Source organism: Balaenoptera physalus (assembly GCF_965194825.1).
Source record: "Balaenoptera physalus genome assembly, chromosome: 2".
In the NCBI taxonomy this organism is placed as follows: Eukaryota; Metazoa; Chordata; class Mammalia; order Artiodactyla; family Balaenopteridae; genus Balaenoptera; species Balaenoptera physalus.
The window spans coordinates 53,357,545-53,369,278 of record NC_138883.1 but is presented as its reverse complement, the minus strand read 5'-3'; the positions used below and the strand labels follow the sequence as shown (position 1 = coordinate 53,369,278).

At 38.9% G+C, this 11,734-nt stretch overlaps 1 protein-coding gene across 1 annotated transcript; it reads right to left on the bottom strand.

The window, feature by feature from the left end:
• Positions 1 to 668: 668 nt before the first annotated feature.
• On the bottom strand, positions 669 to 11,066 carry RPL10L (ribosomal protein L10 like). Its single transcript, XM_082452254.1, has one exon. The coding sequence runs from the start codon at positions 3,921 to 3,923 to the stop codon at positions 3,045 to 3,047; it is 879 nt and encodes a 292-aa protein (XP_082308380.1). The 5' UTR covers positions 3,924 to 11,066; the 3' UTR covers positions 669 to 3,044.
• Positions 11,067 to 11,734: the final 668 nt, after the last annotated feature.

Here is an 11,734-nt window from a genome sequence, read left to right as displayed (position 1 = left end):
TAAATGAGAATTCCTGTTGTTCCACATCCTCACCAGCATTTGGTATCGCCAGTGTTTGGATTTTGGCCATTCTAATAGGTGTGTAATGCTGCTAAATTTTTATCATTTCATGGGGTGTTTTCCCCCTTATGTTTCTCTTTGTATTAAAACTGAAGAGGGTGATCTTTAAGAACACAGCTGGGAAGGTTAATAAATGTAACTCTTGTAGAAGACACCCTAATCCTCCAATTCAGCCAATGTCGTAGTTTTCAGAGAAACCAGAGCCAGTCTTCTCCTGAGTAGAGTTAACCCGCAGGGCCTCGATGACGAGGTCTCTGGCCTCCAGCTCCCCTTCCATCACGCTGAGGAGCATCCGAAGCTCTGATTTACTGAGGTTGTCCACATCAAAGTCTTTCTTCGCCGCCTCCGCCGGGGCCCTCACCGCCTCCTCTGCGGCGCGGGAGAAGTCGGGCTCGCAGCTCGCGCCGTCCGTCGCCATCTTCCTGCTCTAGCGGATCCGAATGCGAGCTCTGAGCGGTAGCTCCGGGTTCAGCCCTCCCGGCGGCGGGCGGCGCTTAACCCGCGGCGGTCCGGGGACGCGGGCGCTCGCAGCCGGGCCGCCGCCGCCGCCGCCGCCGCCGCCGCCGCCGCCGCCGCCGCCGCCGCGCTCCCTCCCTGGTGTATATTTTTATAAAAATTAAGGATTCCAGGCTAAATACGCTTAGAATAATTCCATATTTTGAGGGAGGGGGAAGAAATGGTGGATTATGCAATGATGATTGGTGGAATGTGCTTTTCAAAACTAAGCTGATATATGGTACATGGTCCATTTTCTAACTGATTCAGTCAGTATGTTCCATAAAACCTGAAGAACTCCATCAACTAAATCGAAGAGATTTATCTGGCAGTATTTGCTTGAATTTAGTTAACTGTACTTGTATTTTTATTTTGAATGAGCAGATAGTTCTGTTTCATTGCAGTAGTGCATGAAATTCTGAATACATATGTTCCCAAATTAAGTTTTCCATTTTGAATAGAAATTTAGAAATAATGAAGAGCTCTGCAATATATAATTTAATTATATTTCAGTTCAACTGTCTTATCAATTTTTTAACAACTAGAATGACCAGAAAAAAGGAAAATGCTGAAAAAACAAAATCATGGCTTCAAGAACATGTTAGCAGGACTTTTGTTAAGAAAAACAAGTGAGAGTGTTCTTCTATTAACATTAAAGAAATAAAATTTACATATAATAGCTTATAATAGAAAACTGTAGGGAAAACTCAAATAATAAACCTTGATGACAGCTTCCTACTAGTTGTTTAATGTAATAATTTTTAATCTTTCTTTTCCTTTTCACCCACCTATCTATACGCATAAACAATCATAGTTACCAATCTCTTAGGGCAAGGACATTCATGGGCTTATGCTTGGCTGCCTCCCTGTATTTAGTGAGTGAGTACAGAGTTCCAAGTTTGAAGGTTAAGATGTTTGAAAAGTTTGAGACCAAAGATAAGGATGAATAATGAAGATGGAAAATATTTTCAAAGCTGCATCACAGTTGTATTAACACATGGCCAAGGAACGGTTTTGTTTGCCATTTTGATTTTTTTGAAGTTGAGGGTTTTTTTTTTTTTTTTTGAAAAATGGTGCAGTAAAAAGTAAACAGGATTGGACAGGAGTCAGAAGATCTGGCTCAAGTACACCCTCATTTGCAAACTGCATAGGACTTAATTTCCTAGAAAACTTCAAGAGTTTTAGAGCATCAAGTAAAACATGTCAAAGAAAGTGCTACTGAAATTGAAAAGCCCTTTCTATACATTCATATATTATTTAGTACCTGTTATCCTTCTTGTTTAGATATAATAAATATTATTGCTTAAAACAGCAATTTAGCTTAAAATACACAAGTAGGAGACATAGTAAGAGCCTGAAAGAAGTATCAAGTCAGATGCAAAATTTTAAGATTGACATAGAAATTTTTTTAAGTAAATGAAAATAATTTTAAAAGCATATGTTTCAATACTGTTTATTTAGTATTCCTTTTGTTATTTAATATGTTGACTCTGAAAATGAGTAGCTAAAGAAAACTGAGGGCACTGTTTGCAGGATTGAGATTTAGAAGACTAAATAACAAATAACTAAACAACTAAATAACCAGAATTTTAGAATGTAGAAGAGACCAGAAACTTTAGCTTATGTAATTTCTAAAATAAAACAAAGCAGAAAAACACCTGTATGATCAGCATAACTCTAATGTAGGGCAAACACGTATGACTGCAAACTCTCTCTAGGATCCTTTTAGAGGACAGACAGCAGGTTTAGTTTCATTTTCTCTTTTCTGTTGGTTCTACTTGGACTCAGATCAAGAAATATGAACTTGGTTGTCAACCTATGACCTTTCTGTGATGAAGGAAAGATTGGATTGTCGTTCCTTGATTGTAAGATAATGTAAGGCTTGTCTGGGGAAACCTTTTGCAGTGATCCCGAATTGTCCTAAGGCTGATAATTGGAGGTGACAGGTAATTCTAAAAACAATGTGCAGAAATGTATAAGGAAAACATAAGCAACAAGTTTAAGAATAGACTTTTTAGTTTCAAAGAGATTGTAATTGAAATATGACTAATGCCTACCATTATTTTCATCCCAATTGTTTATTTTCTATAAAAAATAAGAATTTTTCTGTAAATCTCAGATTTTTCTCTAGCTATTTTTTATTCAAGGTAATGACAGCTGTATAACTTATGACTTCTCTACAAACAAAACTTTTGACATATTTCCCTAGACTCTCTAAGTTAGAAGTGTGGGTTAGAATTGCAACAGCTTTCTCTATAAATGGCATACAAATTGTTTCACTCTCACTTGAAATGAAATTATCATTTGTCATTAAAACTCTGGTAATTTTAACACAAAAATTATTTCTCTATTAGTCTATATTCTAAAAATTGGATATTTTTAAAGTATAAAAAAATTAAGAAATAATTTTTTTTTTTGCCATAAATAAAATTTATTGGTTCACAAAAGTCAGACCAGCATGGTCAAAATTGCCAGTGCCGTCAAAGACCTCACGAGTGCAGAGCTCGCCACTTATCCAGAGGACCACGGCTGGGGATGTATTTGACTCCACAACCATCCGGGATGAGGCACTTCTTAGCCACTTTGTCTTCAAATTCATCAGCATTAAACTTGGTAAAGCCCCATTTCTTGGAGATATGAATCTTCTGGCGCCCAGGGAACTTGAACTTGGCCCTGCGTAAGGCTTCAATCACATGTTCCTTGTTCTGAAGCTTGGTGCGGATGGACATGATGACTTGACCAATGCGGACTCTGGCCACTGTACCCTGGGGTTTTCCAAAGGCACCTCGCATACCTGTCTGGAGTCTGTCAGCCCCAGCACAGGACAACATCTTGTTGATGCGGATAACATGTAATGGATGGAGTCGCACTCGGATGTGAAAGCCATCTTTGCCACAACTTTTCACCATGTACTTGTTGGCACAAATTCGGGCGGCCTCCAGGGCTTCAGAAGAGAGCTGCTCATACTCATCAGACACCATGTGTCCACAGAGTGGGAACTCATCCACTTTTGCCTTCTTCCGACCCAGATCAAAGATACGGATCTTGGCATCAGGGACACCTCGGCAAAAGCGAGACTTTGGATACGGCTTATTCTTGCAATACCGGTAACAACGAGCGGGGCGGCGTCCCATGGCGACACCAGGTATCTCTAACGCACGTCGAAGAGAAAAAAAGCGGTTGCTTCCACGCCTGCGCACGCGCCTTATATACATTGCCCATCTTCCCGCGCGGGAACCATAGAGGACTTGAGGACACTCTTTCACAATGTCCCCACCATAGATGCAGTGACACTCTACGCATGCGTTTGGGGGATTTGGAACATGCGCAGGATGGAAAGGCGGGTGGGTATATTGGCCTACGGGCATCCAAGTAGAGAATTGGAGCTTGCTGCAGCAGCGCAGGATGTCGTTTCCGTCCGGCTTTCCCTCTCGGGCATAGAACTTCTGCTCTAAGGTTTGTCTTAACTATAAAAGATGTATTTTCCTAGAATTTGAATGAGTAATGTCTCTCCAGCTACTCGTACTTTGTGTCTGGTTTGTCTAAATAATCCATTTGCCGGAGCTCATATCTCCTGTCAGCATTTGTGGATCAGTTGCTATTTCTCAAAGGGTATGTGGTCACCTTCCATGGGTAAAGTGGTTTCTTGGCATGAGCTCGCTGGTAAGGCTCAGGAAGAAATGAGAGTAGAGGGTAGACGGGGATAGAAGATATCTGTTGTACATGTTGCTTGATAGTTGCTTTAGAAACATGAAACTTTGGTTGTTTTATTTATTCGGCCATATGGAATGATTTTACTGTCAAAATGGCATCCACATAATTGGAATACCAACTGAATTTTTTAACTTTAGGCTATTTGCATTTTCAAATGTTACAGCTTCTGGGAACTGTATAAAAGAGTAACTATTGGGAATTCCCTGGCAGTCTAGTGGTTAGGACTTGGCTCTTTCACTGCGGGGCCTGCCCTCTATCCCTGGTCTGGGAGCTAAGATCCCACTAGCCGCGAGGTGGGGAAAAAAAAAAAAAGTAACAATTTATACTTTATTAATCTTTTGCACATTACTGAGAATGAGCTTAATAGTTTTTTTCTTCTGATATTAGATTTTGTGAAAATATTATGATCAGGATTAGAGTGTGAGGAAGGAGGGAAATGAAAGAGAGAAAGAGAATTTACAAATAGTATATAATCCCTCCTTGGATTTTTCTAGCTTTTTTGATTCCTTGGTGCTGTTTCACAAATCCATGACATAATGGAACAAAATCCTTCCAATGTGAATATATTCTGTTGCTAATGCTTTCTCTTTAACAGGGAAACATAAGTTGTGACAAAATAACTCCTGCTTTTAAAATGAGTGAGGTTTTATAAAATACCCATATTAGAGTAGAAATATTAAAACTCCTTGTGTAGTGAACTTTACCACATTATGTAGAAGCTTGCTTAATTCCCCTTCCTTCCTTCATTTCTGCCTTTCTGTTTTCCTCAAATAGTGCCTGTTTACTATATAATCTGTATATGGAGATAAAACAACAAGTAACATTATGCTGCCCTTGCTGAGTTTACAAGTCTAGAGGAGAAGTTATATGTTATTCAAATAACATGTCATCATATTACAAAGTACAAAATGTGGCAAAAAGGAAAAGCAAGATGAGGTCTGAAAGCCTGGGATGAAACCCTGATCTAGACTGAGGATTGGACAGGGAAAACTTTATCAGGAAAGAGCTTTCACATAGTGACAGTGGCACATGGGGCCTGGCATATGCAAAGGCCCTGAAGCAGGCAAGAAGATGGACCGTTGAAGGAAGGAACCAGAGTAAGGCCAGTGTGCCTATGAGTGGCACAGGGGGTGAGTGGCATAATGTGAGTCCAGTGGGATTGGGGGGGGCCTTTCGTATCACAGTGGGCCATTTTATCAAGTTAGTGGTCCTGCTCTTTTATTTGAACACACTAAAGAGATTTACATAGGTTTTATCACTCGATGTATACAATATGGTCAGTAGACTAGAAGGGGCCAAAAAATGGATGCAGGGAGGTCAGAAAGGAAGGCTTTGCAACACTGAAGAAAAGAAATGAGTGTAACTTGAACATGCTTTTAATATGTTTTACTTTAAAAACATGTTTGTATCTTTTTCTACTACTACATGCCCAGAATATATCATAGTTCTGGGAGAGATGAGTGTGTGAGGTAAAAGGAAGATACCCAACCACAGTTCGTGTGCTATCACGCACTCACCGCCACCTGTCCAGGCCATGCTTTGTGTTTCCAAAACCCTAGAAATCTCTGACCGGCAGATGTTTTGTTGCTATCTGGACCTGCTTGCATAATCCTCTTTCCTTAATCCAAAAGATGACCTATCACAGTTTGCCTGTGACTGTACCAGTTTTAGCATTGAAGTCCTGCATCCCCCAAAACCCCTCAGTCCCAGGCAAAATGAGGGGGTTGATCACCCTACCACACTTAAGCATTGGGCCCCTCACAGTTGTAGGCTAGAGTCAGAGGGTGGGAAGAGAAGGGAGAGCCAGGCTGGGATTCTGTGTTTATACTCCTTTCCCTAGTCCTACAAATATTAGAGGGGAGCCTGTGGAAAATGTGTGAGCCACACCATTCTATTTAAATGTTAAAAGAAAAGCATTCCCCTCAATCAATTCCAAAATTTTGAGTGTTCCCCTATCTCCCAGCTCCTGCCACCCACAATGTGCTTCATGCTAAGCAAACCTTGCAACAAAGTTTAAAACTTGTCTGCTTTGAAGTAACATGAAATATAGTCAAGAAGATCATACATGGGAAAAAATTTAGATCTTATTTACAAAATGTATTACTTTGATAACTGCAATAAAAGTTTAGCAAAGGGAGACACTAGTGTCATATAAAATAGAGATGGCTTAAGGAATGAGTAGGACATATGAAAGTGAAGGTAAGGAATAAGGTAAGAAAGGGGCATGGCAACTACATAAGACTGGTAAGATCTAGGAGAACAAGAACTATGTCTCTTCAGGTCATTGGTTTTGTTCCCTGTTTTTGACCAATTGTGTGACCCATAGCACAATATTTGAATGAGTACACAACACTACTGAGGGACAATAGTGTGTTGGTAAATGTTTAACAACCTGCTCCTTGGGGAGTGGGGTGGGGGGACCCCCCATTTGTAGTGTTTTTTGACTTCTCTGGTGTAGATACTCCATTATCAATTTCAGCCACTAGTGTGATATTAATGAACATGAAGATGGGGAGAGATGTACACAATCAGCTCTTGCGAGCCAGTGTTAGCAGGCTGTAGCACTTTACCATTTTGCTGTGTATACCCAAGAAAAATAAAAAAAAAAAACAAATTTGACTAAAGCTAATAATCATAACCTAGAATAATATATTTTGGCATGGGTAGGGAGAGATCATTTTTTTGGAGCCCTTAAAAAGCAGTCAGGTAAACATGTTTAGAGTTGATGATTCAGCTTTGACTGTGAAGCACTTTCCTCTGTAGTTTCACACTCCTGTTCCACAACCCTTGTGTAAGAAGTCTGCACTATTCTGTACTGATTGATTATGTATTCATCAAGGCAGCCTTTAAGTACTTAGAATTAGCATGGTATAAGGAATACAATCACATTCCCAGTATCCTCTGCCTTCATGCAAAGCCTGGAAAAGAACAGTTCTGTGTATCAATTCAATGCAGCACTTTCTTTCCTTCTTTGATATCGCATTTCAAACATTTCACGAAGAGCTAAACCTGATTTTGTTCTCAAAGAAAAATATGCACTGAGTCTAATATATTGACTGACGTGCACCCTGGATGCTCTCTCCTGCTGCTGGGACCACCTGCACTGTTGATCACAGAGTCATTAAGTAGCATTCCATCACTTGATGTTTGACAGTATACTGTGATTCAGAGATCATGTTCCCACTTGGGCTCTCAATGAAGTGTGAAGCCTCCACTGATGATGAACAGTCATTTTCATCTGTGTTTTTTAGTAACTTCACCCTGGGAGCTGTAATCTAAATATTTTTGAGAGTCTAGATGAGCAACTTGACTATATTTTCCTAGAGGTGAGTAGTGAATGTAAAAGAGTGATGGTTATGGCTGGCCTTTTCTTTAAAGTTAGCCAATTTTGTCTATTGTCATGGCTAAGGGGTGGTCCCGCTGCCTGTCTCTCAAGCAGCTGATTCACAATGGTCCTCTTAACTATTTGACAAATGCACATTTTCTGAATAGAAATATAGTCAGATGATTTTAACAGTTTAGTCCCAGGAGCCTAATGCATTTTATATTTTGACTCATATTTTATACATTTTGATTTTTCTCCTTTTCAGAATCTGTTTTTTATTTTGGATCTAGGAACTGAGTATATATACTTAACCTTTGTGCTTTGGTGGTATAGGATGAGTTCTCCTCCAATGAGTGATTTTTTTTTTTACATTGTTCCAGAAAATTGGAAAAAAAAATAGGTGAGGATTAAATCAGGAAGAAGTAGTGCATAAATATGCTCATTAGAATTTGATTGATTTTAGTTTGTTAATTTTTACTTGTTCATGTTTCATACTTGTACAAAATTTATAAGTCATTAATCAGTTTTATGTGATAAGTAATTAATGTGTAGTTTTATAATTGTAAATAAGTAATGCTATAACAGATATAATTTATAATTATAATAAATAATAAAGATGTTACAGTAAAGCATAATAATAAAAATGCTATACTAAAGATGACTTGAATCAACACAAAGAATCTACTTATATAAAGTCCTTCTCTTTTAATGCTACCAAAGCAAAACTTGGGTCTGCTTGCCCGCGCACAGTAAAGCCCATCTACTGACACCAGGTTGTGGTGAAGGAAAGTTCAGTGTTTAATGATGTAAGGCACCATACAAGGAGTCTGGGACTGCTAATGCTCAAACATCCGAAACTCCCTGATGGGTTTTAGCAAAGCATTTTTAGGGCAAGGTGAGGGAGGGGAGTCCCAGGGTACTGTGATCAGCTCTTACACAATTCTCTGATTGGTTGTTGGTGAGGTAACAGGGTGGTGTCACAAGGGTCAACATTATCAATCCTTAGATTTCAGTAGGCCTAGGGGCCATGTGCTCATGGTCATCAAGTAGTTAATGTCTTTCACTTGGTGGGGGTTTTAGCATCTGTAAAACAACTCAGGAAATGTGCATCAGACACTACTATCTATGTACTTCAGAGAGGAGCTAAAGCAGAGGATATGGGGGGAGGGTTCTGTCCTGGGAAGGCCCCACAGGGTCCTGCTCTGTTACATTAAAAGGCCTTAGTTCAGTCTGAAAATTTCAGAAACACTGATCTGGGGTCAGGGTGTTGTGTATGAAGCTTGTCCTCCCACATATTGAGTGCATGTCCTTTAGATCCAAGTCCCTGTTCATTTATTTAAAAGGCAAAATGTTGAGAACAGTGTTATTTTTCCCCTGCTGCCCAAGTTGCTTGCCAATAGTATGAAGTTTTATGTGGTTTACTAGGTTTACAGACATGCATGAAGCAAATGTTTAGTTAAATATTAAGGTTTCATAATCATTTATATCATAACATGAGCCCAATAGTATTTCAGGTTAAATGAATCTTGTATGTGTGATGGATGACCTCTTCATCCACTGAACAGAACTTTTTCTTTATGACAGTGAACAAGCATCCTTAGTAATTAGATGTAAGCATTCTTTAATTATGAAATAAGTATTCCAAAGTACTGACTTTGGAAGGCTTTTTAAAAAGCTTTGCCTCACCTGTCAAATATTTTAATCCATTCACATTTTGGGTTTTCCCTATGGCAGCAAACATTGAGGACTAGATGAGAGATAAGTTACCATGCTGTTTGATACACATGGTAAACCAATACATTATTGACCTGCTTAATCCCTGAGTAAAGAATTTGGCCTTGCCCAAAGCTTCGGGGAGGTAATCTCTAGTGTCTTTTCTTTGCCTAAGGACTTTGGTCATATTCACTAGCCTAACAATGTGATTTAGAGTGAGGGCTGACCGTACCAGAAAGACCAATAATGTGATGTAGGTATCAGTTGACCTAGAGACTCAACCATATTTGCAATCAGTCAATCAATCATGGCTGCGTAATGGAGTCTCAATAAAAACTCTGGGGCTTGGGCAAGTTTTCCCAGTTGGCAAAACTCCATACTTACTGTCACAAATCAGTGCTAGAAGAGTAATGTATCCTGATTCAATGAGGAGAGGAAAATGGAAACTCCTCGTTGGGTACTTCTATGGGACTCTACCCTACGTGCTTCTTCCCTCGGCTGATTTTAGTCTGTCTCCTTCCCAGCAGCAAACCGTAACCATGAGCATAATTGCCTTCAGTGAGTTCTGTGAATTCTTATAGTGAACTATCAAATCAGAAGATGATTTGGGAAATTTCCCAAACTTGCAGTTTGTGTCAGAAGTGAGGACAGTCTTGGGGACTGTGAGTTCTAACTTTGTAGTTGGCTCAGGAGCTCTGTTATTTCTGTTCCTCACCCCCACACATCTAATAATCCATGTATAAATGGTGGGGCACTGAAACATAGAGGAGACTGGAAATCTAGTTTATAGTGTCTAGTAGAGTTAAAATATGATAAGCTTAAAAAGTCACAGTTTTTCCTGCTTAAAAATATAATACATATTTATTGAAGAATTAGTATATATGCATGACAAAAATGTAAAGATGTAGGCAAGATTTAGGCATGTTTTCTTGCAATAAGTTTATATGTGCCATTTTTATATCCTGATTTTTCTTTTCTTAAGCCTTTTCTGTAAGATTTAATGTTCTTCACATTCTTTTAATAATGGCAAAATACATTTTATCATATGCTTAGTTATAGATCCATATATAGATAGATTTACTTCCTGGTTGTCCATTTCATTGTTCTATTCATATATTCAAGAGCTAGTACCATAGAACTATATAAAAGGTAGCTTCAGCTTATTTACTGATATAACTTGAGGTCAACATCCAGGAGCTAATTAGGCATAGATAAAAGCTTGCTACTTCTGACAAAATAATCTTTAGAATGAGGCATCTCATGAGTCACTGCTCACAAACAACAAAGCATAGATTAGCCACAAATAATGCTAGTGACCAGCATAAAAAAAAATATGATGCGGGCAACAATATAAATGAAAATGAGCAAAATAAGTCCATGACTGCCTGCCAGTTTTTGGTAAAAGTCTTGATTTCAAAGAAATAAGAATTCTTAATACTTTACTGGACAGTAAGAGGGTTTGTAAAATTCTGACTAAATCTGGAAGATAGTTGTTTCTTATGTCTTTCAGATTGCATAAAATATTATTTTAAAATTGTTCTAAAGACGATTTAAAGGCATTCAGGAGCAGAGCATATCGTAAAACTTTATTTTCTCACCATCTTATTTGAAAGCCACCTTATATCCTTTATGGAATGAGGTAGATTATATTTGCATGCATTTTTTTTTAACATCTTTCTTGGAGTATAATTGCTTTACAATGGTGTGTTAGTTTCTGCTTTATAACAAAGTGAATCAGCTATACATATACATATATCCCTATATCTCCTCGCTCTAGCTTCTCCCTCCCACCCGCCCTATCCCACCACTCTAGGTGGTCACAAAGCACCGAGCTTATCTCCCTGTGCTATGCCGCTGCTTCCCACTAGCTATCTGTTTTACATTTGTTAGTATATATAAGTCCATGCCACTCTCTCACTTCGTCCCAGCTTACCCTTCCCCCTCCCTGTGTCCTCAAGTCCGTTCTCTATGTCTGCGTCTTTATTCCTGTCCTGCCCCTAGGTTCTTCAGTACCACTTTTTAAGATTCCATATATATATGTTAGCATAAGGTGTTTATTTTTCTCTTTCTGACTTACTTCACTCTGTATGACAGTCTCTAGGTCCATCCACCTCACTACAAATAACTCAGTTTCGTTTCTTTTTATGCTGAGTAATATTCCATTGTCTATATGTGCCACGTCTTCTTTATCCATTCATCTGTTGATGGACACTTAGGTTGCTTCCATGTCCTGGCTATTGTAAATGGAGCTGCAATGAACAATGTGGTACATGACTCTATTTGAATTATGGTTTTCTCAGGGTATATGTCCAGTAGTGGGATTGCTGGGTTGTATGGTAGTTCTATTTTTAGTTTTCTAAGGAACCTCCATACTGTTCTCCATAGTGGCTGTATCAATTTCCATTCCCACCAACAGTGCAAGTGGGT

What these genes read in the sequence shown, in the direction of transcription:
- RPL10L (XM_082452254.1), bottom strand. Translation starts at nt 3,923, where the DNA reads ATGCCCGTAGGCCAATATACCCACCCGCCTTTCCATCCTGCGCATGTT.